Source organism: Scyliorhinus canicula, chromosome 17, assembly GCF_902713615.1.
Source record: "Scyliorhinus canicula chromosome 17, sScyCan1.1, whole genome shotgun sequence".
NCBI lineage: Eukaryota > Metazoa > Chordata > Chondrichthyes > Carcharhiniformes > Scyliorhinidae > Scyliorhinus > Scyliorhinus canicula.
The window spans coordinates 18,002,641-18,030,523 of record NC_052162.1 but is presented as its reverse complement, the minus strand read 5'-3'; the positions used below and the strand labels follow the sequence as shown (position 1 = coordinate 18,030,523).

The 27,883-nt window shown below is 49.8% G+C and overlaps 1 protein-coding gene across 2 annotated transcripts in view; it reads right to left on the bottom strand.

Moving 5' to 3' along the window:
• Positions 1-3,174: 3,174 nt before the first annotated feature.
• The window catches only part of si:rp71-46j2.7, a 68,196-nt gene continuing 43,487 nt past the window's right edge, over positions 3,175-27,883 (bottom strand). The window contains exons 9-16 of one of the 2 annotated variants that reach the window (XM_038775437.1): positions 25,597-25,725; positions 18,301-18,414; positions 16,964-17,083; positions 12,817-13,144; positions 11,770-11,830; positions 7,905-8,089; positions 6,494-6,585; positions 3,175-4,194 (exon numbers count right to left, since the gene is read on the bottom strand). In XM_038775437.1, coding sequence (XP_038631365.1) covers positions 4,075-4,194; positions 6,494-6,585; positions 7,905-8,089; positions 11,770-11,830; positions 12,817-13,144; positions 16,964-17,083; positions 18,301-18,414; positions 25,597-25,725 — 1,149 coding nt within the window. In that variant the 3' untranslated portion in view covers positions 3,175-4,074. The remainder of the gene's footprint in view (positions 4,195-6,493; positions 6,586-7,904; positions 8,090-11,769; positions 11,831-12,816; positions 13,145-16,963; positions 17,084-18,300; positions 18,415-25,596; positions 25,726-27,883) is intronic. The other variant, XR_005457733.1, reaches the window with a different exon arrangement.

The following is a 27,883-nucleotide window of genomic DNA, read 5'->3' as shown; positions in this document are numbered from 1 at the left end:
AGATTAAACACATTTGTGAGCTAAAGATCAGCAACACTCCACCCATTAAAAATGACAAAATGGTAACACTTGGAAGTATTTGCTGAACAGAACTTTAATTATCATAAATGTATACATCTAAATCAGAAATATCTTTAAGTTTGTTTTTTATGGCCTCTGCCTATTGCACAATAATAATTATTGTTTTGTGGTTTAATTCTTCGATGGGAGTCTGCCACCCACAGCTGTACACTGGGCCTGGGCTCAGGTCACAGAGGTTGTGAACGCTGTGGGCATCACCCACAGGACCGGCCTGATGTGCCGTAAAAAGCTACACAACCTCCTCAGGGTGGCCAGGGTGAGCAGGCAGCACAGTGCCCCTGGCACCAACCCCCATCCCAAGCACCAGTAATCCCCTCCCACCCGGAGGGTGACTGAACCTCACCCGTCAGCAGTGTGCATACACCCTACCCTCCACCCCCTGCCAGCACCCATACCCCTGCCATGGCCAGGTGCCCTGGTCACACCGGCCACCGGCTGCCCACCTTCTGTGCGTCAGACAGCCTGAATACAGGAGGATTATTTCCAAATGGAGGGAAGCGGAAACTAGTGAATGATGAGACCATCAGTTCACGCGACACGTGGTTATGAAAATGAAATGAAATGAAAATCGCTTATTGTCACGAGTAGGCTTCAATGAAGTTACTGTGAAAAGCCCCTAGTCGCCACATTCCAGCGCCTGTCCGGGGAGGCTGGTACGGGAGTGAACAGTACGGGGTTAGAAGTGAACAGTGGTTTTAATCGTCTTTAAACAGAGCCTGCCTGTGACAAGATGAACTCTTGATGAACTGGCAGGCAGGCTCTCAGCATCAACCTTTATACTTCCGGTTAGGGGGAGGAGCCATGGGTGGAGCCCAGTACAAACTCCCGTACACTCCCAGTGCATCTCCCCCTAGTGGCAGAGTAGCGCAGCTGCTCGTGTGCCGAGCTTACAGAGACATAGTACAACATGTGTAATACAGTGTGAATTACGCTACTGTGATTCACCACAGTGAACAAAAACAAGTATTTCACTGTAAGAAACAACGTGGAAGGGAAAAGGAAAGTTCTTTGGACTGAGGGCTATTAGGCCATTGAATACTAACAGAAATAAATATATATCTACGGTGTGGGATAATGGGGTTCTGTTGAGAATACACGGCGAGATGAATAACCTCCCATTCTGTAGTTTCCATTATTCTATGAAAATCTTCCTTTATCAAGTCTGAGCTTATTGAGTAATTTTTAAAAGTTGCTGAGCTAAATTCAGGACAATATACCCTGTGAGAACTTCCCCAAACATCAAAACTTCTTTCCTTTGCGTTAATTCTTGGTTTGCTTCAAAGTTATACCAAAGTTGTCCCACCTAGGACAAGGCATAACCAGAGAGAGAGAGAGAAAAAAAGAGAGAGAGAGAGAGAAAAAAAGAGAGAGAGAGAGAGAGAGAGAAAAAAAGAGAGAGAGAGAGAGAGAGAGAAAAAAAGAGAGAGAGAGAGAGAGAGAGAGAAAAAAAGAGAGAGAGAGAGAAAAAAAGAGAGAGAGAGAGAGAGAGAGAGAAAAAAAAGAGAGAGAGAGAGAGAGAGAGAAAAAAAGAGAGAGAGAGAGAGAGAGAGAAAAAAAGAGAGAGAGAGAGAGAGAGAGAGAGAGAGAGAGAGAGAAAGAGAGAGAGAGAGAAAGAGAGAGAGAGAGAAAGAGAGAGAGAGAGAGAGAGAGAGAGAGAGAGAGAGAGAGAGAGAGAGAGAGAGAGAGAAAAGAGAGAGAGAGAGAAAAAGAGAGAGAGAGAGAGAAGAAAAGGAGAGAGAGAAAGAGAGAGAGAGAGAAAAAGAAAAAGAGAAAGAGAGAGAAAAACGAGAGAGAGAGAGAGAGAGAGAGAGAGAAAGGAGAGAAAGAGAAAGAGAGAGAGAGAGAGAGAGAGAGAAAGAGAGAGAAAGAGAGAGAAAGAGAGAGAAAGAGAGAGAAAGAGAGAGAAAGAGAGAGAAAGAGAGAGAAAGAGAGAGAAAGAGAGAGAAGAGAGAGAAAGAGAGAGAGAGAGAGAGAGAGAGAGAAAGAGAGAGAAAGAGAGAGAAAGAGAGAAAGAGAGAGAAAAAAAAAAGAGAGAGAGAGAGAGAGAGAGAGAGAGAGAGAGAGAGAAAGAAAAGAAAATGAGAGGGAGAGAGAGAGAGAGAGAGAGAGAGAGGAGAAAAAGAGGGGGGAGAGAGAGAGTGAGAGGGTGAGAGAGAGAGAGAGAGAGAGAGGGCTGAGAGAGAGAGACAGGAGAGGGGGGGGGGGTGATGGGTCAGAGTCCTGGAAGGGGAGGGGCCTGTAAGTGGACATGGGGGGGGGGGGGTCCCCCAGGAACTCCATAGCGGCGTGTCCTCACTTGGGTGGTACGGGGTAGTGCACATGTGTGGGGGGGGTGACATTGTCAATAGGTGGGGGGTGTGGGGGAACCACAAGCTCACTTAGAGATCGGGGCACCCTTTCAAAATGGTGGCTCGATCACAGAGTTCAGTTTCCCAGTCCTAAAAGAAATGCGGACAAAACCGGTGAGAAACTCCACATGGCCCAAAAAAGGGCGCAATCTTCCCAAAAGGGGACAAAGTTCCCGAGCGGGCATGTTTAGCTGTGTCTTACCCCGGCACTCTCAGTGCCGAGAAACACGTGGCTATTCAACACGACTCCTGTTGAAAAAGGGGCCGAAACGGGGAACCCACGGCTGAGGCAGCATATTGCCCCCTTTCTTTTACAATGGGGAGTTCTGCTTGCCAAACTCCCCACTGCAGTCCCCTTCTCAAGAGGCCCACAAAAAAAAATCCTTAACCTCCCTACATGAGAGGGTCCCCCTCCCCTGCGCACCCCCCCAAGTGGACAACCCCAGCCCAATCACGCGCAACAAATGCCAGCTCGGCACCTTAGCAGTGCCAGGCCAGCTGGCACTGCCAGGGTACCCAGATGGTAGCTGGCAGGGGCATCACCCTGCCCAAAAGGTGATTTCCTTGGATTGTGGGCACCCCCACGCTGTCGAGAAACCCGCGGACGCGAGTGCGCAGCCGGCGAAACGGAGGATCCCACGACGAAGAATCCAGCCAGATATGTTCCAGACTCTGGAGTGAGGTTGGGTTCGAGACAAGAGATCTACCACCGAACCAAAATGAAATCTAAATTGGCAAGAGGAGCATTTGTGACAAATACAATTACAAGTTTAAACGTACTCACAAATACCAATAAAACATTACAAACAAAATTGCAGACATTAACTTCACAATATCTAGAGTTTGACAAAGGTTCTGCCTGACCTGCAGAGAGTATACAATTTCCAGGACTGACAATATATGACATGTAATCAAACGTCAATTCACTTGAAATGCACGATTTCCACTAACATGAACATGGAACTCCTCTCACATCTGGGCAGAATAATCTTAAAAATAGATTAAAATTTTAAAAATATACAGATTCCTAGTCTCCAGCAACTGTTTAAAAACTTGAATTCGTACTGTGCCTTTGCGGGCAGTAAAATGTCCCAAATGCTTTCAGGAATACAAAAATACCATATTTATTTAAAAAACAGGAAGCAAATAAGTGGTAATGACATTCTGACCCAAGTTCAGGTCAGAGACACTGTGACATCCAATCGCACAGACGTTTCAATCCATCAAGGAACTCTGCACTGGTACATGATATTCTGGGTGCACATGGACCAGGACACTTCACTGAATTGGAAACATTCAACTGTAATAACTGTGTGATCCGTGGTGTAAACACCAACTTTAAAGCATTCGTGGAAATGTCAGGGAAGCAGTAGTAAGTTGTGAATAAATCGGCAATCCTGAAATATAACACACCTTTAAAACAAGTTTCAACAATCAATATCTGCCGCAGATGTCACAAAAGTAGATTATTGACGGGCAAGTGACTGCACAAGCTCAAGGGCATTTCTTCAGCTTCATCACATGGTCAGGCAGAGAGGTGAGCAAGGGGGACACTTGCAGTTTGCACGTTAGCATTTTTGCCCAGAACATCCCTAATTTTTGCGATTGTTTATGTTGTTCCAGGCACGTTCCCAACTCGTTGTCCTCACAGTGGTTTATCACTGAACTCATTGACGTTTAATCTTTCCAAACAAGGCAGTGAATCACCAATCCAAGATTCCTTTATTCCAGGGGTGATTTCAAACAACAGAAACACCAACACTCTCTACAGGAAAAAAAACACACACACAGAATAAAAATTCATCCAATTAACCAACATCCTTACATTAGAGTGGAAAGTTCCGAAAGACGTGCTGTTGGGTAATTTGGACAATCGGAATTCTCCCTCAGTGTACTCGAACAGGCACCGGAATGTGGTGACTAGGGGATTTTCACAGTAACTTCATTGCAGTGTTAATGCAAGCCTACTTGAAATGAAATGAAAATGAAAATCGCTTATTGTCACGAGTAGGCTTCAATGAAGTTACTGTGAAAAGCCGCTAGTCGCCACATTCCGGCGCCTGTCCGGGGAGGCTGGTACGGGAATCGAACCGTGCTGCTGGCCTGCTTTAAAAGCCAACGATTTAGCGGAGTGAGCTAAACCAGCCCGTGTGACAATAATAAAGATTATGATTAAGACAATTGAATAAATGTACCTTTATTTTACTGGGATGTCGTAATTAAAGGATGTTAACCAAGACTGTTCCTGGAGGCGTACCAAAAGTACTTTCAAGCAAGGCCCTTTGCGCAAAGCAACTTTAAAAAAAATTATATTTTTAAAAAAAAGAGAACAAATGTAAATGCATCTTGTGTGAGCAGCTGGGTGGCACAGTGGTTAGCACTGGTGCCTCACGGCACCGAGGTCCCCAGTTCGATCCCAGCCCCGGGTCACTGTCCGTGTGGAGTTTGCACCTTCTCCCAGTGTCTGCGTGGGTCCCACCCCACAACCCAAAGATGTGCGGGGCAGGTGGATTGGCCGCCCTAAATTGCCCCTTAATTGGAAAAAAAAGAATTGGGTACTTTAAATTAAAGAAAAATAAAGGCATCTTGAGGATAGTCAATGGAACCCAGAATCTCAATGATAATCATCAGGAAACAGCAGATTAACCATAAAACCAGTGATCCTTGTATCTCTACATTTCAATCTTGGGCCACTGTGCTGAACAGAATTCCCCAAATTGTCACCCCACTCGAGTGGCACTGGTTACCCCTTTCAATCTATTTTTACTTCACTCTTTAGTTGAGCTACGTTATAAAGGAAGCCAAGATTGCAGAAATGAATGATAATTTATACTTCACACTACCCTCACTGTAAATGGGTCATTGAATTTCAATTCAAGAATACAGCAAATTTCTGATCTGAAAGAAAAATGACCACAAAAGGAAAAATGGATTGGATGGTGCATTTGAAGAAAGGGCGTGCATCTCCTGAGCATTTTTCATGTCTAAAATATGTCTGAAAGTGCTTCACAGTCCATTAGTTAATTACTTTAGAAGTCACTGTTAAGGAGATTCAGCAGCCAATTTGCACACAGCAAGGGCTTTCCGTCAGCATTCAGCCCAGCTCGTTGGTATAGGGGAAAAGTTCTCTTTGGGAGCTGTACTCCATGGACCCGGGTTCAATTCCGGCCTCCGGTGACTGCCCGTGCGGAGTTTACACTTTCTCCACGTGTCTGTGTGGTTTTCCTCCGGGTGCTCCGGTTTCCTCCCACAGTCCAAAGGTGTGCAGGTTAGATGGATTGGTCATGCTAAATTGCCATTAGTGCCCCCCCCCCAAAAAAAAAAGGTTAGGTGGGGTTACTGGGTTATGGGGATAGAGTGGAGGTGTGGGCTTAAGTATAGTACTCTTTCCAAGGGCTGGTGCAGACTCGATGGGCTGAATGGCCTCCGTCTGCACTGTAAATTCTATGATTCTAATAAACTGGTAATCTGTATTAGTGCTGTTGACTCAGTGATAAACTTAGGCCAGGTCATCCAGAGAACTCCACTACATTTCTTTGCAATAGCACCATAGGATTGTTTACATCCAGCCGAGGAGATGGGACCCAGGTTTACTGTTTGATTTGAGGACGGTACCTCTAGCAGTGCAGTACGCCCTCAGAACACAAGTCGAGTGGCAGCCTGGAATTATTTTGTTAATGCAGAGAGGCTTAAACCCACAACGGACAATGCAGTTTAGTATGAGATGGGTTCAAGAGGCCAGTGAGGAAGGTGAAGGGAGCAGGGATGACCTGGTGGGGATTCCCTGGCCACAACCACTTGCTTAACAGTAGCTCGCACATCTAAAGCTGCCAGGCTCCTCACTGACCCCGGACTCCCCCTGCTGTGGTGGGGAACAGGCCACTTAAAGGCCTCAATTGACCCAAGAGCAGGCAGGTAACCCAACCCTTCCCCAATAAAGTTTCAGACAGCTCGGGGGTGGGTAGGTAGGTAGCAAGCAGGCCACCTGCTGGATTTTACAAGCCCCAACTTTCCTTCAAAACCCACCAGCGGGCGAGTGCAAGATCACATTTTGCGGTACTTACATATACAAGTCTCTTATTCGTTTCCATATCTTGAAACATGGGAAACATAACTTTCACAAGTTCCTTATCACATAAAGGAAGATATTTAAAAGCTGAAATTAAACAAACATAGTCCGTTTTCAGCTGTTATTCCAAACTCAATAAGGAAAAAGTCTCAATGATAGCAAATCTTCATTTTGATTAAAATAATACAAAACAACTTCCAGTATTTTGGTTGATTAAAAACACGTCTACAATTTAATGGACCGGTTTAAGGTCACACAATAAAATCATAGGTGAGAAAGAGGGAAATAATAAGAATGATTAGTAAACAGATCGAGACCACAGTAAAGGCCAATCATTAAAACTGACAGCAGAATGGGCTGAATCTTAATCCCCTATAATGTTAGATGTTAAAACTTTAAAAAATCAGTCACTTGGTAATACAGAACTTGAATACTGTTGGATAGCAATAATAATCTTTATTGTCACAAGTAGGCTTACATTAACACGGCAATCAAGTTACTGTAAAAAGCCCCGAGTCGCCACACTCCGGCGCCTGTTCGGGTACACAGAGGGAGAATTCAGAATGTCCAATTCACCTAACAGCACGTCTTTCGGGACTTGCGGGAGGAAACCGGAGCACCCGGAGGGAACCCACGCAGACACGGGGAGAAGGTGCAGACTCCGCACAGTGACCCAAGCCAGGAATCCAACCCAGGTCCCTGTGAAGCCACAGTGCTAACCACTGTGCTACCGTGCCGCTGAGACATTATACTGAAGTTTTTCATCTTACACTCATCAGCACAAACATACGAAAGTTAAATTTCAACTATCACAACTATTTATACTATAGGAGAAAAGGGTGATGATTATTTGTCACGTTGACACCGATTGGCCAGGCATTGCAATGGGGAACACAAAGAGTTTATAGTTTCCTATTGCTTTCTCCATAGCAATACCTGACCAATCAGAGTTTACTTGCCAACCTATCAACACCCTTTTCTCCTGCAGTATCAATGGTTGAGATTGTTTGAAATTTAGCATTTTTGTGTTTGTCCTGATGGAGACAAGACCTCCCAAACCTGACCTCAAGCCATCTACTTCTGGCTTTAACAAAGGTGGGATAAGGAGTAGGTGATTAACTCACTACGAGGAGGCTGGTTGATCAATTAATTATTTTAATGAATGGATTGGATTTGTTTATTGTCATGTGTACCGAGGTACAATGAAAAGTATTTTTCTGCGAGCAGCTCAAACAGATCATTTTTCTCTACTCATTAGCTAGTAATCGATGTTATGATTTGACTTAACAAGAAGATTGGTAGCCTTGGGATAATAGTCATGGATGGACCTTCACTCTTGGCGAAGTATAGGAGGATTTAAAAAAAAAGGTTAGAGGGAGCAAAAGAGAAGAAAATAAAATTCTGACCTTCTGAAATTTTTTTCTGGAGTAATTCTTCAGCTCTTTCTTTGGTAAATGTTTTTTTTTCATTTGATCTTTCTGGAGGTAGCCCTGCAGGCTTTCCATTGGGCCACAAGGCCTCCCTTAGAAAATCTACGTACACAATGATCTGTTCTCTAGTGAAGAACTGATCTAGCTTTTTCTGAAGATGGCTATAAAAGAAATACAATTCGATGGCGTCAATGGAACTCGCTTAAAAGCAGTCATCGATCAAAGGATTCATCACAACTATAGTTCAAACCAACAAAAGAGCTGATACATGCAAATATATCAGGTGGCACGGCAACACAGTGGTTAGCACTGTTGCCTCACAGCACCAGGGGACTGGCTTCAATTACTGCCTCGGGTGATTGTCAGTGTCGAGCTAGCACGTTCTCCCAGTGTCTGCGTGGGTTTCGTCCGGGAGCTCTGGTTTCCTCCCACAGTCCAATGATATGCAGGTTAGGTGGATTGGCCACGCTAAATTGCCCTTGGTGCCCAAAGGTTAGGTGGGGATTGATGTGTTAGGCAGGTTGGTTCGATGTGGACTGCCCTCGATGCAGGGAAGTTAGAAATAGACGTCTAACACTGGAGAAGATCCAACACTGTTTTATTCAACTATAGAACTGCTATACATATTCAGCTGTGGGTCGACACTATACCGATCTGACTGGTGACCTTGTAGTAGCCTGACCAGACTTACTAGCTACTGCATGGTGTTTGCACTTGCTGGCTCGTGGACTCTGACTGTCTCAGTAGCTGGGTCCCGAGAGAGCAGGAAACCTAGTGCCCTCTGGCTTCATAGTGGTAGTGTCCTGTCTGATGATTGGCTGTACTGTGTTGTATGCTTACTGGTCATCATATGCGTCAATCAATGCCTGTCTGCATCTCATTATATACCCGAGTGGATATTATGACAGGGATAGGGTGGGAGTGTGGGCTTAGGAAGATTGCACTTTTGGAGGGTAGGTGCAGACTCAGTGGGCTGAATGGCCTCCTTCTGTACTTAACAATCTTACTACTACGTATAGTACGATTTGCACATTTTGCACAGCACAAACATTATGGGCCTTATTTGCTGTCAAATTAACAGTAGGCTAATGGTGCTTGCTGTTATTTATATGCAAATGCTGCACTGAAGTCAGGCATAGGTTGATGTGCGATGAAATGCAGAAATCTAAAACTGCTGTCCAGGTTGACTCTTCCACTGTTAGCTTTGCAAGATCGCCATCTCATTGTCTGTCTCACCACCGAGATCCATTGACGAATATGAGGTTGTATATTTGTTCAAACTAAACCCACAATGGAAAGTTACAGTTGGTCTGAAGTAATGTAGGAATGAATAATGTAACCCCACTATTTAAAAAGGGAGGTAGAGAGAAAACAGAGAATTATAGACCAGTCAGACGGACGTCGGTATTGGGGAATATTCTAGAATCCATTATTAAAAGATTTTATAGCAGAGCACTTGGAAAACAGTGGCAGGATCGGACAGAGTCAGCATGGATTTATGAAGGGAAAATCATGCTTGACAAATCCACGGAAATTCTTTGAGGAGGAAACTAGTAGAGCTGAAGATGGGGCTCCAGTGGATGTGGTATATTTGGACTTTCAGAAGGCTTTCGACAAAGTCCCACATAAGAGATTAGCGTGTAAAATGAAAGCATATGGGATGAGAAGTAGTGTATTGTGATGGATAGAAAACTGGTTGGCATTCAGGAAACAAAGGGTGGGTCTTTTTCCAAATGGCAGGCGGTAACTAATGGGGTACCACAGGGATCGGGGCTAGGACCCCAGCTATTCACAATATATGTTAATGATTTTGATGAGGGAACAAAATGTAATTTCTCCAAATTTGCAGGTGTCACAAAGCTGGGTGGGAGGGTGAGATGTGAGGAGGATGCAGAGATCCTTCAGTGTGATTTGGACCAGTTGAGTGAGTGGGCAAATGAATGGCAGATGCAGTACAATTTGGATAAATAGGAGGTTATCCACTTTTGTCACAAAAACGGGAAAGCAGATTATCTGAATGGCCATAATGAAATGAAATGAAATGAAAAGAAAATTGCTTATTGTCACGAGTAGGCTTCAATGAAGTTACTGTGAAAAGCCCCTAGTCGCCACATTCCGGCGCCTGTCCGGGGAGGCTGGTACGGGAATCGAACCGTGCTGCTGGCCTGCTTGGTCTGCTTTAAAAGCCAGCGATTTAGCCTTGTGAGCTAAACCAGCCCCTAAATTAGGTATGTTCCCAACATACGCTCCGAACTGCGCTCCGAAAACTCGTGTTTGAAACAAACCTGGTGTTGTAAGACTTCTTACTGTGCTCACCCCAGTCCAACGCCGGCATCTCCACAGCATAAATTAGGAGAGGGGAATGTGCAACGAGACCTGGGTGCCTCTTACGCCAGTCACTTAGAGTAAGCAAGCATGCATGCAGCATCAGTCTGGTAAATCTCGCTATGATAAAAAAGGTGGTAAAGAAAGCAAATGGTATGTTGGCCTTCATAGCGAGATTTGAGTACAGGAGCAGGAATGTCATGCTGCAATTATTAAGGGTCTTGGTGAAGCCAAACCTGGAGTATTGCGTGCAGTTTTGGTCTCCTTACCCGAGGAAAGAAAGTTCTTGCTCTAGAGGGAGTGCAGAAAAAGTTTACCAGACTGATTCCTGGGATGGCAGGACTGACATATTAGGGAAGATTGAGTCGGGTAGGATTGTATTCACTGGTCCTCTGAAGAACGAGGGGGAAATCTCAGAAACCTATAAAATTGTAACAGGACTAGACAGGGTAGATGCAAGGAGGATGTTCCTGCTGGTGGGGGTGTCCAGTACCAGGGGTCACAGTCTGAGGATAAGGGGTAGACCATTTAGGACAGAGATGAGGAAACATTTCTACACCCAGAGAATGGTCGGCCTGTGCAATTCGCTACCACAGGAAGCATTTGATGTCCAAAACATTGTATGTTTTCAAGTAGCAGTTAGATATAACATTTGGGGTGAAGGGAATCAAAGGGTATGGGGGAAATGTGGGATCAGGCTGTTGAGTTGGATGATCAGCCATGATCATAATGAATGGTGGAGCAAGCTTGAAGGGCCGAATGGCCTCCTCCTGCTCCTATTTTCTATGTTTCTATGAAATCACCCCCTGTAATTTACACTTCCTTCTCAGTCCCTGCCCGGTCAGACTATCCAAAATACACAGTTAGTTTCACAGTTCACTCAGGTCCTCAGATTGAAGCATGAAATATCATGGTGATTAAACAGGCAGGGAGCAATGGTAGATGCTGTGCGTTTCCCTCCTACATGGCCCTACATCAGTCACTGCACATTGGAACCCTGACACGGTGGACGACAACAGTCACACAACAGAGACCCACTCAGACTAGATTTTTCATAGAATGTGCAGAACAACCAGGCCATTTTACCATGCAGGTGTTTGTATACCAAGTGAGTCTCTGCCTATCCTTCTTCATCTAACCCCATCAGTTATACTGGGGCTCACCAGTCATAATGTGGCTCACCATTGGTGCCAGTTATAATGTGGCTTATTTTTAACACCAGCTCAATGGGTGGAAAGCCTAGCCCTAATTAATCTCCGACTTTCTGCATCCACACCACCCCACCTACACAACCCCAGTTAAAACAAAAAGGGAACCCCAATCAGTGTCGCTGCTGAGGAGTGATACATTTGGAGAATACTTAATGGAAATTTGGGATGGTCAAGCAAGACTGATCTGTGCTCCAGAATTCAGTGAACTATAGGAATCGGCATTTTGAGATATTTTGTTGACATCAATATTGCATCAGAACCCACTATTGGCCAACTTTTAAATGCATTAATTATAAGCCACTTACCTGCTGAAAAGTGACACGACATGCTTTAGTACATGTAGAAATAATTTAGCTGGAAGATAGTCTGCAACAGAAAGATACATTTATCACTGAAACAATTGCGAATTCCCACCCGACTGATCGGCTGATACGTCAAGTGTAGTTAATTAGAGAAGGGTACATAACTAAAAGAGGCCATTTGGCCCATTGTGGGGGTAGCTCTTTGGAAGAGCCAAACACATTAGTTTTCCACTCCTTCCGCCACCCCTTCAGGCAGTACATTCCAGATCAAATATTGCTTGCAGCTTATTCTTTGATCATAAGTAAGGTAACAATGTCAATTGTAACCTGTTTTCAATCCGCCAAAAAAAAAAGGTATGGAGGCACTGGAGATGTGAAAAAGATTAAAAGGATGATAGCAGAATTGAGAAGTTAGAACGGTCAGGAAAGTACTGAATGGCTAGGACTCTTTTCTCTAAAAAGAGGGAAGGCAGAAGGACCTGACCCTTAATAACAATGGCTCGCCACAGAGCCATGAGCGATCAATGGCATCTGAAAGCCAGTTGTCTCCCATCTCGTGAGCATCTGGAGTGATAACGTTGATTGAAGAAGTTGTCTTCTTCAAAGAAATTGGTTTACTCAGCCAAACAGTTTCCTTACAAGGATATAGTCACCACCGTGTCCTCTGTTAATGCAGTTCACCATATTTTGGGGCAACTGCAGAGACACATGACTGAAACCTCAGAGACATATCCTTATTTCTGAAGCTCATCGGAAAATGAAATGAAATGAAATGAAAATCGCTTATTGTCACGAGTAGGCTTCAAATGAAGTTACTGTGAAAAGCCCCTAGTCGCCACATTCCAGCGCCTGTTCGGGGAGGCTGTTACGGGAATCGAACCGTGCTGCTGGCCTGCCTTGGTCTGCTTTCAAAGCCAGCGATTTAGCGTTGTGAGCTAAAAGCAGCAACATTTTAAAAAAGTCTAGATTGTGAACGGAAAACCCAGAATACTAACACGTTGGTCTTAGTTAGAAACTTAATGCAATTTTGCTTCGAAAGAAAGTGTTCACCTGTATGAAATAATTCTTCCAAGAGCTCATGAAGCTGGCTTGTGATATCTTTAACTCTTTCAGCCTTTTTCTGAGATCGTCTCCTTTTTCTTTTTCTTTTTATGAAGCCAATGCTGCGTACACTGGCTTTTTTCGCTTCACCAGAGTCTGGCATACATCTGAAGGCACAATCCGAATCTGCGCTTTCATCAAATACTTCAGGAGATTTCAATTCTGCAGAGTCCCTGTTCGGAGTCTCTGTGTTTTCTGGATTTGTTTCAGAAGGTTCAGTTTCCCCTACGTCCGTGTCACATAGGCCTTCCGAAGTATCGCTGTCTGCATCAGTTTCCTATGATGTACAGGTAGGTGAAAAACCTGAAATTATCATACACAGACTAAGGAAGGTTTTGCACTTTGCTTTATATTGGCTAAATTTTCTGGCCTGGTCCCCACCAAAGGCGAACCCCCCCCCACCCCCCAACCAATGGCGGATTTCCTGGAAACGGGACAGGTCGGCCACACAAAATGCCAGACATCGGTGGGGCTTGAAGATCCTGCCAGTGTTCAATAGCGAGTTGCCTCTGTCACTGGAAAACACGTGGCAGGGAGATTCATTGAATAGCAAATTAAGCAGATATATCAAGCTCTGTAGTATAAAAGAATTTCCCTGTCTATCTTGCTTCAGCGCTATAAACCTCGATGTCTGCATTCCTATGCCTTGTCCATCCCTAACCTTTTTTTGAAACTAAATTTAGAGTACCCAATTCATTTTTTTCCAATTAAGGGGCAATTTAGCGTGGCCAATCCACCTAGCCTGCACATCTTTGGGCTGTGGGGGCAAAACCCACGCAAACACGGGGAGAATGTGCAAACTCCACACAGACAGTGACCCAGGGCCGGGATTGAACCTGGGACCTCGGCGCCGTGAAGCAGCAGGGCTAACCCACTGCGCCACCGAGCTGCCCCTTCCATCCCTCACCTTCATCGCTCCAACAAAGGTGACACCTGCCCAGGCCCTGGGCCTTTTTGCTCAGCATACACTTTTGTCTGATTTTATAAATTTAATTCAAGAGATATGGGTGTCATTGGCAAAGGCGGTAATTATTACGCTCAGTCAGGCGGTGGTGAGCTGACTACGTGGCTTGCTTGGCTATTTTACAGAGCAGTTAAGGTGCAACCACATTGCTGTGGGTCTAATGCCTTGTATCGCCAGACAAGGTAATGATGGCAGTTCTTCCCCAGAACCTGATGGCTTTCTACAACAATCTAATAGTTTTAAGTCACCATTATTGACACTTTTTATTGATTTAATTCATTAAAATTAAATTCCCCAGCTGCCACCATGGGGGATTTGAACTTGTTGCTCCCTTCCTCTGGATTACTCGCCCATTATCATAACCACTATGCTACAATTCCCCCAAGTTGGGGAATTTTTATACGGTGCAGCTGCCACATTGCACAAGTGATTATTGTTGTTGTTGTTCTGCATTTAGGTAATGACTAAACCTGCAGGGTCAGATATAGAAGGATTCTAGCGCTAGAGACACTGCAGAAACCATAAGGCTGAACGACAGTGCCAAAAGGATTCAATGACTGGAAAAACAAGCTTTTGCTCCTTATAACGAGGCATCCAAGATATAACTAAATAACTATGACTATAAGATGGTCAATGGTTTGGAAGAAGTTGATCTAGAAACTTAATGGAATTTGGGAATAGGATAGTTAAAACTAGTTCATTTGTCTTTTACTTGTATTTTTTTAGCCACTTTAATGTATCAAAACACTTCTGCAAGGCATTTTGGGATGTTATCACCCAAACAGAATTTGTTACCGAGTCGCAAAGGGAAATCTTAATAGTGTTACGATTCCTTCCCGAGTTGACACAGGGCAGGTGTAAGGAGGTTGAGGGACCTGTTCGTAGACGGGAAGTTTGCGAGCCTGGCTGAGCTGGAAGCGAAGTTCGGTCTCCCCCCCGGGGAACACCTTTAGGTACATGCAGGAAAGGGCATTTGTCAGGCGGCGGAGTTCCCTCTGCTGCCGCCGCGTGGGGTTCAGGACAGGGTGCTCTCGGGGGTGTGGGTTGGAGAGGGGAGGATCTCGGCAACGTACCAAGTGATGCAGGGGGTAGACGAGGCCTCGGTGGAGGATCTGAAGGGCAAATGGGAGGAGGAGCTGGGTGAGGAGATTGAGGAGGGGATGTGGGCGGACACCCTAGGAAGGGTGAACTCCTCCACTTCTTGTGCGAGGCTTAGCCTCATACAGTTTAAGGTGCTGCATAGGGCTCACATGACCGGGACAAGGATGAGCCGGTTTTTTGGGAGCGAGGACAGGTGTCTTAGGTGCTCAGGGAGCCTAGCAAACCATACCCATATGTTCTGGGCATGCCCAGCGCTGGGGGAATTTTGGAAGGGCGTAGCAAGGACGGTGTCGAGGGTGGTAGGATCCAGGGTCAAACCGGTCTGGGGGCTCGCAATTTTTGGGGTTGCAGTGGAGCCGTGAGTGCAGGAGGCGAAAGAAGCCGGCATTCTGGCCTTTGCGTCCCTGGTAGCCTGGCGGAGGATTCTTCTTAAGTGGAAGGATGCGAGGCCCCCAAGAGTGGAGGCCTGGGTCAATGATATGGCGGGGTTCATTAAATTGGAGAGGGTGAAATTTGCCCTAAGGGGATCGGTGCAGGGGTTCTTCAGGAGGTGACAGCCATTCCTAGATTTCCATACATTTCAAGCTACAATGGTCTGATTAACACAAAAAGTCCCTTTTAAGCACACAATAGGACTATGGTAAGACACATTCCTCTTTGAACCCAAGTGAATGTCTGTGATTTCTCCTCAAAATCCCCCCAGGTCATTTTTATACTGTGAGCCACCTTGTCTCACTGAACACCGGCTTCCACACGAGTGATTCCAAATTCCGCTTTCAAAAGTCACGCTTTCAAATATTCTTTTGGTTTCACTTTCAGATTTTACATCTCTCCCTTCAGGTATCCTTTGTCTGAAAGGCTTTTAAACAAACTCCAAGGTCCAGCCATTGATGTCCACAATATCAAATAATATCTCCCAAACTGTTGTAATTTCTCACAAACTTTAGCACTACTGCAGGTATCTTTCTGGTCTCTCACGATCCGATGCGTTTTCAACTCTGTAACTTTATTGAACAACAATCAGTTCTTGTTCCCAGTTTTCTCTGTTCCATTAACTCCAGACTTCTTAGAAACTTCTCTCCGTTTCTTTAACAAGCTGAACATTAGATTTCCGGCATCTGCTTTCTCAATACTCCATAATATGGCTTTTCTTCTAGAAAGACTAAGCGAGCGTCCTTCTCTCTCACTACCTATCCCCAGTTGCTAAGCAACCACTGCTAATTTATTTTCCCTTCATGCTGAAGTCCTCTCTAAGCACAATAGAATCAGAGTTGGAATTGAAACCAACCCACACAAATATCTTTATCCAGCATGAATCTAACTATAGGTTATACCCTTCCAGGCACAGAAACATAAAATTAAACCAACTTAAAACTATTCCTTATTTCAAATGTTCATCTGTATACAAAAATAAATCCCTTAAAACTACCTTTATTTGACTAAATATAGGAAAAGGATTATCATAGAGATACGTTTTAAGGAGTGCCTTAAAGAGGAAAGTGAGGGAATTCCAAAACTCAATTCTGCAGCAATGTTAGAGTGATTAAAATTCTGGGATGCTGAAGGGGCCAGAATTGGAGGAGCAGTGGTCTTGGGAGATGCATGTGGCGCTGGAAGAGGTTACAGCGCTAGGGACAGGGCAACGAGGTAATGAAGGAATTTAGAAACAAGGATGAGATTTTTAAAAATTGAGCGATGGAATGTATTTTTGAAAACAGTGGTGGAGTAAAAAAGTATATCATTTTTAATTTTGGCTCCGGCTGCTATCAATGCGGCACATGCACTGATTGTAACAGTGATGTGGAGATGCCGGCGTTGGACTGGGGTGAGCACAGTAAGAAGTCTTACAACACCAGGTTGTTGGACTTTACCCTGGGATTGTAACTGTGACATTGATAAACAACGTCAGGACTGTCGATTTTCACTTGTGCACAAACTGCTGTAGTTTCTCTTTCGCAAGTAAAAACGTAACTTGTTTGCACTCGTTCAAACCACAAACCCGCAACAAACACCCATGTCATGTGCACTTACCTCATCTTCGTCAGTGAACAGAGATGTTAACAGCCCCCAGTAATCTCGAATCTGATCATTAGCCGAGAAGAAGTTAAGTGTATTTTCATTACTCAAAATAGACTCTTCAGACACCAGCTTCTGCAAGGGAAAAAGCACCAGGCTTTAATCGAGTATTTCAAGTATTATCTTTATCTAGAGGAGGGCTTCCCAAGGTGGATCGCCTTCCATAACGTAGAAGTTGCGTGGACGTGTGGAGACAGATCACAACACGATGGTGAAATACCACGGAGAAAACCTCATGTGAAATGGAGGAAAAATTCAGGTACCTGCCTGGCTTACAGCTAGAGGTCTAAAGTAATGGTTTTGTGTCTAAATAAACTGGCAGCAAACTACTCTCCTGCACCCCAAGATAGTCTGCCCTACTGTCCAAAACTCCATAAAAACTGGTTATTGGAAGTCTCCACTCCGACTCCATTTAAAGTGGTTACTCTATTTGAGGAGTGAACTCTTCATTATGCAACGGACATAAATTCTAATTGTGACGAGATCAGGAATGACTGCACCCAGCACCAAACGCACACTGCTTATTCCCCAAACAACTAGCATTTAAATTATGCCTTAAAATTACTCCAATGCACTTCACAAGTGTTATTGGGACAGGTAATCAAGAGCTTGGTCAATGCAAGAGGCAGAACGAATCATCCTAAAGCAACGGCCATCAGGCAGAAGCTAGGACCATCAAAGGAAAGCCGAGAGGAATAATCAACTTTTTCCATAGGTCTACGATCCTGCCTTTGAGAAAAGGCATCTGGATTTGTAATCCAAGCTCTAGAGATGGACAGTCAGATGCCACTTTCCATGATCAGAACATTGACAGAGTGACTGATGGGAGAATCCATCCCCATGTTAGGTTATTCAGAGACCTGGAGATGTACAAACAAATGGGAATTTTACCACGCAAGGGAGCTGTCTCAACAGACTAATTTGGGGTTACCATTTACGCTACAATAAAGTTTTCATACAAATTCTTCCTTTCTAATAAAGTTATCTTCCTTTCATCACTAATAATTGTTCAATAGAGTGCAGGAGAGTAGTTTGCTGCCAGTTTATTTAGACACAAAACCACAATTGTTGTTTCCACACATTATTTGGCAAGGAGTCACTGATTCCTGTTCGCCCAGCGTACAGCTCCGAGCCCAAGTGAAATTCCACAAGAAACTCTCAAACAATCCAGAAAACGAGTCATAGAATAATCTTGATGCACAAATGTTATTGTTAGTCAAGCTGTTCATCACTGATATTCACACAAACAACCTGCATGATGCACACAATTACCACAACTTTGGTTCACTAACCTCTAAAAATCCATTCAGTTGACATTTAATGTCTTCCTTGAATTCATTGCTGACCTTGTCAGATGATGTGCCGTTGACGGACGGCAGCTTTGTTTCAACTAACGAGCTGAACGTCTGGAAAATAAGAACAATGGATTTGGTGGCGTAACGGAGCAGATCATAATTTGATTCTACAAACTGGGTTCAATTCCAGCCCAAACTGATGAATAATAAATCTTTATTATTGTCACAAGTAGGCTTACATTAACGCTGCAATGAAGTTACGGTGAAGATCCCCTAGTCGCCACATTCCGGCACCTGTTCGGGTACACGGAGGGAGAATTCAGAATGTCCAATTCACTTAACAAGCACGTCTTTCGGGACTTGTGGGAGGGGGAAACCCACGCAGGGGGAGAATGTGCAGACTCCGCACAGTGTCCCAAGCCGGGAATCGAACCTGGGACCCTGGCACTGTGAAGCAACAGCGCTAACCACTGTGCTACCATGCCGTGTCTGAAGTGAAAGTCTCTGACAATGCATACAGCACCCTGGTCTTTATTAGTTTCACGACGGCGCTAACGGGCCGCTGGCAGCATCGATTCAGGCCCCGAAGCGAGGCCGCGAGAAATGCGGAGGCTGTGACCCCAGAGCGGCGCCGTCATCATGTAACGCCCGGATGACTTGGCGCCGCCTCATTTTATGTGCGTGATCTACGCACAGGCCCCGACACAGAGAGATGGCTGCGCCCCGCCGTGCCGCTCCCAGGTTCCGGGACGATGACCTGGAGACACGACTGGACGCAGTGGAAGAGCGGAGGGCGATCCTGTGCCCAAGACATCGCCACCGGCACCCGGCCAGCACAGTCAGGTGCAGCTGGCGTGATGTGGGCATCGCCGTTAGTGCTGTGGGGCACACCCACGCTCGGGAGAGCAGTGCCGCAAGAAGCTCCACGACCTCAAGAGGACAGCCTGGGTAAGTACCCAGAGTTCCCCCAGGCCACCCCCCACCCCTCCCCCCCCCCAACCACGTGCTGCGCATCCCCCCTGTCCACGCAGGAGGGGGGGGGGCACTATGTATCCACACTACCCACATGGGCACCACACCTGCGAGCTGCCATGGCGGGGTACCCAGTGGCCCCCCACCCCCTAGTCATAATGTTGCCAACATCTGCATGTCTTGCTGCTGACCGCCCAACTCTGATGGTTCCCCCTCCCCCGCAGGATAAGATAGCCCACAACCATCGTGAGTGTGCAAGAACCGGAAGGGATCACCTGTTCTGCACCCCCTCACTGTCCATGAGCAGAGGGCCCTGGACCCTCGCTGGGGGAGCTGTCACGCGGGAGGTAGCACCATGCCAGGTCGGAGCCGCAGGAACAAGTGAGACTCCACTGCCTGACGGACAGTGACGGACGGGGGACCCTGGCCAGTGGCGGACAGGGACGCTGGACCGTGACGGGGGACGGGGGAACGGGGACGCTGGACCGTGACGGGAAACGGGGGAACGGGGACGCTGGACCGTGACGGGAAACGGGGGAACGGGGGACGCTGGACCGTGACGGGAAACGGGGGAACGGGGGACGCTGGACCGTGACGGGAAACGGGGGAACGGGGGACGCTGGACCGTGACGGGGGACGGGGGAACGGGGACGCTGGACCGTGACGGGGGACGGGGGAATGGGGGACGCTGGACCGCGACGGGGGAACGGGGGACGCTGGACCGCGACGGGGTGACGGGGGAACGCTGGACCGCGACGGGGGACGCTGGACCGCGACGGGGGACGGGGGACGCTGGACCGCGACGGGGGACGGGGGAACGCTGGACCGCGACGGGGGACGCTGGACCGTGACGGGGGACGCTGGACCGCGACGGGGGAACGGGGGACGCTGGACCGCGACGGGGGACGGGGGAACGGGGGACGCTGGACCGCGACGGGGGACGGGGGAACGCTGGACCGCGACGGGGGACGGGGGAACGCTGGACCGCGACGGGGGACGGGGGAACGGGGGAACGCTGGACCGCTACGGGTGGACGGGGGAACGCTGGACTGCGACGGGGGACGGGGGAACGGGGACGCTGGACCGCGACGGGGGAACGGGGGACGCTGGACCGCGACGGACGGGGGACGGGGGAGGGCGACGGACGGGGGACGCTGGACCGTGACGGACGGGGGACCGCGACGGACGGGGGACGGGGGACGCTGGACCGCGACGGACGGGGGGACGCTGGACCGCGACGGCCGGGGGGACGGACGACGCTGGACCGCGACGGACGGGGGAACGGACGACGCTGGACCGCGACGGCCGGGGGGGACGCTGGACCGCGACGGACGGACGACGCTGGACCGCGACGGCCGGGGGGACGCTGGACCGCGACGGACGGGGGGGACGCTGGACCGCGACGGACGGACGGACGCTGGACCGCGACGGCCGGGGGGACGCTGGACCGCGACGGCCGGGGGGACGCTGGACCGCGACGGACGGGGGGGACGCTGGACCGCGACGGACGGACGGACGCTGGACCGCGACGGCCGGGGGGACGCTGGACCGCGACGGACGGACGGACGCTGGACCGCGACGGCCGGGGGGACGCTGGACCGCGACGGCCGGGGGGACGCTGGACCGCGACGGCCGGGGGGACGCTGGACCGCGACGGCCGGGGGGACGCTGGACCGCGACGGCCGGACGGACGCTGGACCGCGACGGCCGGACGGACGCTGGACCGCGACGGCCGGACGGACGCTGGACCGCGACGGCCGGACGGACGCTGGACCGCGACGGCCGGACGGACGCTGGACCGCGACGGCCGGACGGACGCTGGACCGCGACGGCCGGACGGACGCTGGACCGCGACGGCCGGACGGACGCTGGACCGCGACGGCCGGACGGACGCTGGACCGCGACGGCCGGACGGACGCTGGACCGCGACGGCCGGACGGACGCTGGACCGCGACGGCCGGGGGGACGCTGGACCGCGACGGACGGGGGGACGCTGGACCGCGACGGACGGGGGAACGGGGGACGCTGGACCGCGACGGACGGGGGAACGGGGGACGCTGGACCGCGACGGACGGGGGACGCTGGACCGCGACCGACGGGGGACGCTGGACCGCGACCGACGGGGGAACGGGGGACGCTGGACCGCGACGGACGGGGGGAACGGGGGGGACGCTGGACCGCGACGGACGGGGGGAACGGGGGACGCTGGACCGCGACGGACGGGGGGAACGGGGGACTCTGGACCGTGACGGACGGGGGGAACGGGGGACTCTGGACCGTGACGGACGGGGGAACGGGGGACTCTGGACCGTGACGGACGGGGGAACGGGGGACTCTGGACCGTGACGGACGGGGGGACGGGGGACTCTGGACCGTGACGGACGGGGGACGGGGACTCTGGACCGTGACGGACGGGGGACGGGGACTCTGGACCGTGACGGACGGGGGACAGCCAAACAGATGTTGGACAGACTGGACATGGCCCCTCACATAGTCCAGGGACAACGTCCATTGGTCCAAGGCTCGACCCTGAAGACCCCAGACCTGGGGTCCGATGAGGACATGGACCTTGCTGTCTCCCACACCTTCCACCATCGCAGATACCTGTGGTGAATGTGTAACCACTATAATTCACACTGAACATTACTGTATCCCTGTGGGCTCCATCTGTGAGCCATTGCGCGGCTCTGCCCACAGGGGGAGATGAGGAGGATGTACAGGGCTCCGCCCTTGGCTCCGCCCCCAGCAGGAAGTATAAGTGCTGCGGTCCTGCGAGTCTACCTTCAGTTCAGCATAGTCGCAGGCAGGCTCAGTTGTAAGCCGATTAAAGCCACAATTTACTCCAATTCGTGTCGTGATGGTCGCATCAAATACCCTCACCTCGGTTGGCCACATTAGTGATGAGGATCTGGGACACTGACTGGTGCGCACCACACAGCCGTTCCGGTACGGCAGGTGGAGGTAGGAGCAGCCGAGGGGCCGGATGGTCGGAGGGCAGCCCAGCCCCAGGAACCAGCTGCCGCCCAGACGGTTCGCTGGTTCCTGGACTTACCAGACCCACCCACAGACCTGATGCGTGTGGAAACCCAGGGACTAGACAACGGGATGACGGCCGCCTTCCAGCACCTGCAGACGCAGGTGGAGAAGTCCATCCGCGTCCAGGAGCAGGGAGCGGTGCCGATCATGGCTGCCACCCAGGCCGACATCGCACGGGTGGCGTCCGCGGTGGAGGCAATGGTGTTGGCCATGGGTCAGGTTATGCAAGGCGTGGGGCTTCATGTGCATATTTTATCCATGGCGCAGGACAGGGCTGCCCTCTCACAGGCAGCCATGTCCCAGAGCCAGCTGGACATTGCCGCTATGCTCCGGGGTCCGGCTGAGTCTCAGCAGGCCATGGCCCAGTCCCAGCAGGCCGTGGCCCAGTCCCAGCAGGCCGTGGCCCAGTCCCAGCAGGCCCTGGCCCAGTCCCAGCAGGCCGTGGCCCAGTCCCAGCAGGCCGTGGCCCAGTCCCAGCAGGCCGTGGCCCAGTCCCAGCAGGCCGTGGCCCAGTCCCAGCAGGCCCTGGCCCAGTCCCAGCAGGCCCTGGCCCAGTCCCAGCAGGCCGTGGCCCAGTCCCAGCAGGCCGTGGCCCAGTCCCAGCAGGCCGTGGCCCAGTCCCAGCAGGCCGTGGCCCAGTCCCAGCAGGCCGTGGCCCAGTCCCAGCAGGCCGTGGCCCAGTCCCAGCAGGCCCAGTCCCAGCAGGCCGTGGCCCAGTCCCAGCAGGCCGTGGCCCAGTCCCAGCAGGCCGTGGCCCAGTCCCAGCAGGCCGTGGCCCAGTCCCAGCAGGCCGTGGCCCAGTCCCAGCAGGCCATGGCCCAGTCTCAGCAGGCCATCACAGAGCATCAGCGGCCTTGCACACGTGCTGGATGGCGTCGCACAAGCCCAGAGGGAGGTTGCACAGTCCCCGACAGGGATGGCGCGCTCCCCGAGCTCCATCGCTGTGAACGTTCAGACCCTGGTCGATGCCACAGTGGGCCTCCAGGACTGGCAACACCAGGTGTCGGTGGTGCCACGGCGCTCGTCTCTGCTCGCACCACCGTCCCATAGTGAGGCTCAGGGGCCTCCGGGCTCCCCGAGGGAGGAGGAGTTTCTAGGGCCCGTCCCGGTGACTCCAGCAAGGGAGGTCCCAGAACACCGACTTCCCCCCGTTCTGTCCCTGGTGCATCTGGTGGGCAGCGGGCAGAACAGGGTGGCATCACGCTATCCAGCACGCCCGCCAAGCAGCCTGGCCCATCCAAGCCAGGCTGCCCCAGGAAACGCGCGCCGACAGGGTGCCAAGTCGAAGGGCAGGAGTCTCATCAGTCCGCCTCCACTCCTGCTGTACCGTCTGGGGAAACACCAAGATGTAGTGGTAGGGTCCATAAGGCCAAGAAGTTCGACACGTACCAAGTTGGCACGGGTGCAGGGCACAGCTTAGATATAGGGGCTCGGGCACTTGTATGTGAATGTCACGATTAAAGTCACTGTTACACCAAACCTAGATGCCTCTGTGCTGTGTCCGGTGCCTGAGGAGTCGTGAAGGGGCCGAGTGACGCTGGGGGGGGTCGAAGTTCGGTACAACGGTGAGGCCGGGTGTGTGTACACCCCCCCCCCCCCCCCCCCCCCCCAACCCCACCCCATCGTCCTCGGAACACCAACGGCAGCTACCCACATGGCCATGTGATGGAGTGTCCGTGACACATACAGGGACCACCCAGGTGGAGGGTGTAGCTGTGGCCATGAGTCAGACATCGTCTAACGATCCGGAGCTCACAGCTCATCGCAGAGCGGGTTGTCATCATTCAACATTTAAAAAATTTTTTAGAGTACCCAATTCATTTTCTTTCCAATTAAAGGGCAATTTTAACATGGCCAATCCACCTACCCTGCTCATCTTTGGGTTGTGGGGGTGAAACCCACGCAAACACGGGGAGAATGTGCAAACTCCACACGGACAGCAGCCCAGAGCCAGGATCGAACCTGGGACCTCGGCGCCGTGAGGCAGCAGGGCTAACCACTGCGCCACCGTGCTGCCCGTCATCATTCAACATGGCACTGATCATACCCGCTTCCACAAGCAATCGTGTGAGACCATCCCGTTGTGCCGCAGGTGTAGGGTGCTGTGAAAGTGGTGGTGTGGGAGCTAGGGTTGTCGGATGGTGTGGGAGGTGGGGGGGGGGGGTGCGTTTGGGCAGGACGGTGGTGCAAGTACCTTGCTCAGCGATGCCTTCCCCCTAGTTGGTGAAACATGTGGCGATCAACGCCTCGCGTGCTCGCTCGCCAAGCCGGTGGCGTCGTGCAGCCTCCCAGCTATATCCAGCCCCCATGTCGTGTCTGTGCCCCTCCCCCTCCCCATCCGCCTCATGTGCAGATGCGTCGCCCTCATTGGGCTCCCCCTGTGCCTCCTCCACCAGGACATTGCCCCTCTGCTGGGCTATGTTGTGCAGGATGCAGCAGACAACAACTATGCAGCCGACCCGCTCTAAATGGTACTGGAGGGCCGCTCCAGAGCGGTCCAGGCACCTGAAGCGCATCTTCAAGAGGCCAAAGCACCTCTCCACAACACCCCTGGTTGCTGCATGGGCCTCATTGTAGCGGGTCTCCGCGTTAGTCTGTGGCCTCCATATAGGCGTTATCAGCCTCGACCGCAACGGGTAACCCCTGTCGTCCAGTAACCAGCCCCTCAGCCGGGGGCGGGGGGTTCCTCGAACATGGCAGGGTGAAGGATTGCGCCAATATAAAAGGGCATCATGCACACTGCCGGGGTACTGGGCGCAGACGTGCATGATCTTCATGCGGTGGTCACAGACCACCTGAATGTTCATGGAGTAGGTCCCCTTTCTGTTCACGAACACGTCCCTGTTCTCCGATGGTGGACGCATGGCGCCGTGCACCCCATCAGACCCCAACCACTCGCTGCGGAAACGATGGGATAGATTCTCTGCCCCCCAGTAGTGGGATTCGGTCCCTGTGATCCGGTTCCCCTCCGGCGGCAGCAGCGAGCTACACACCCCGTAGGATGGCACCTGCATTCACGGACTTGCAGCTCTGCATGAAATAAGCGCCCTCAGGAGAAAACGGGAGAAAGGGAGGAACAAAGATCAAATTTAAAAAGAAGAGCAATGATCAGAGGAGGATTGAACACACCAATAGGGTGAAGCTTTGACTTTCCACTGCCACAGAATTGTGAAGTTTCAGTTACCAATATTACTACATTATTAAGTTTCAACATGATTTACATTAACGGAACATTCTCTGAGAATTAAATTATCTCTCGACTTTTGTAGATAAGAAGCTGGTTACCTTACTGAGCTCTTTCTGAAGGTCTTCAAATTCATGATATTTCCTTTGAATGGACCAGCAGTCCTCTGCAGCTTCCAGGCTTTCTATGTCGATTCTACAAAATGGACCTTCGGTTTCACCCCACGATACCTGCAAAAAAGGCGCAATATTATCGTCTCACAAACTCCTCCACCAAAGGCAGCAGAATAAATCAGCCAGGGCCGATTTCAGCGGTGGGGGGAATTATTTTTCTTCATTCTTTCATGGGACGTGGATCACTGGCTGGGCCGGCATTTGTTGTCCATCCCTAATTGCCCTTGAACCGAGAGGCTTGCTGGGTCATTTCAGAGGGCAACTAAGGCCAACCACATTGCGGTGGGTCTGGACTAGCACGTAGGCCAGACCGGGTAAGGGTGGCAGAATTCCTCCTCTGAAGAGTGAACCAGATGGGTCTTTAAGACAATCGAAGATAACCCCACGGAGACTAGTTTATATTACAGATTTATTCCTTTAACACAGTAAAACGACACAAGGCATTTTACTGGAGTTTGATCCAACACAATTTGGCACTGGGCCACACTGACAATATTCAAGGCAAATTATCAAACAGTTGGTCAAAAGGATAGGTCTGAACTAGTGTCTTTTAAGAAGTAAAGAGAGTTCAAGAGATGGAGGGGTTTAGAGAAGGAAATCCACAGTTTAGGTTAACAGCAGGTCAAAGCACGTCCACCAATGGTGGAGCGGTTAAAAACTGGGGCTGTACAAGAGGCCCGGAGCGGAAGAGTTGAGAAATTTCAGGGGGTCTTGGGGCTGGAGGAGTCACAGAGAGGGAGGGGCAAGGCCATTGGAGGGGGAAAGATTTGTAAACAGGGTTGAGAATTCTAAAATTAAGCTCGTCTTAACCAGGAGTCAATGTGCAGGAGTGAAAGAGGGGGGATAGTGAACGGGGCTTGGTGCAAGTTGTGACACAGGCGGCAGTGTTTTGGATGACCTCAAAGTTGTGGAGGAGGGTTGCAGCAGCAGATTAACGAGGTGGGGCAGGGACATGGTCAAGCAATGTTTATAGAGATGAAAATAGGTGGTCTTAGCTATGATAGGAATATGTGGCCAGAGGGTCATAGTGGGATCATATATAACACCAAGGTTGCAACCAGTCTGGTTCAGCTTCAAACAGTTACCACCATGATCTTCCTGGTTTCAAATCCACCTCCTGTCTGTTTCCCATGTCGCTTTAACCGTTTCTTTTAAAAAGTCAGAAGCATATCCATCTCCTTCTTGAAACCATTTAATGATTCAGATTCCACCCCATTATGGGGCAGCGGGTTCCACAAATTCACCACCCTCTGCAAGAAGTAGTTCCTCCTCATCTCAATCTACCGCCTCTCAACCTATACCTGTGACCTCTGGTTCTAGATTGCCACAAAAAGGGGGAACATTTGGTCTACTTTTACTTTATCAATCCCTCTTAGCATTTTATATCCCCTCTCATCCTTCTAATCTCCAGGTGAATATAAGCCCAAACTGTTCAATCTCTCCAAATACAGCAACCTTTCATTGCTGGAATCAATCTGGTGAGCCACCTCCAAACTGCCTCCAATACCACCACATCCTTTCTCAAATAGGGAGACCATAACGGGACACAATATAGGGTGTGGTCTCACCAACACCCTATACAATTGCAACAACGCTTCTCTACTTCTATACTCTAGTTCTTTTGCAGTAAATGCTGGCATTCTATTTGCCTTTTTAATTACATGTTGTACCTTCATACTAACTTTCTGTGATGCATGAACAAAGGCTCCCAGATCCCTCTGTTCAGACACATTTTGAATCTGTTTTTCATTTAGATAATAATTTGCCTTTCTATTTTTTCGTCCAAAATGGATAACCTCATACTTACCCAAATTAAACTCCATCTGCCCAATTTTGGCCCAATCTCCTAGCCTATCTATATCCATCTGTAAGCTATTTACCTCCTCTTCACTGCCTGTTTTTCCACCTATTTAAGTATCATCCGCAAATTTTGCTATATTACACTCTGTCTCTGCTTGCAGGTCATTTATATAGAGTGTAAACTGTTGAGGCCCAAGGGCTGACCCCTGCGGCATCCCGCTAGTTACAGTTCACCAGCCTGAGAAGGATTCATTTATCCTAACCCTCTGCTTTCTGTCAGTCAATCCTCAATTTAATCTACTACGCTACCCCCAATCCCCTGCGATTTCACCTTCTGGATCAGTCTTTTATGAGGCACCTTGTCAAATGTCTTCTGGAAGTCTAGATATACCACATCCACAGGTTCCCCATTATC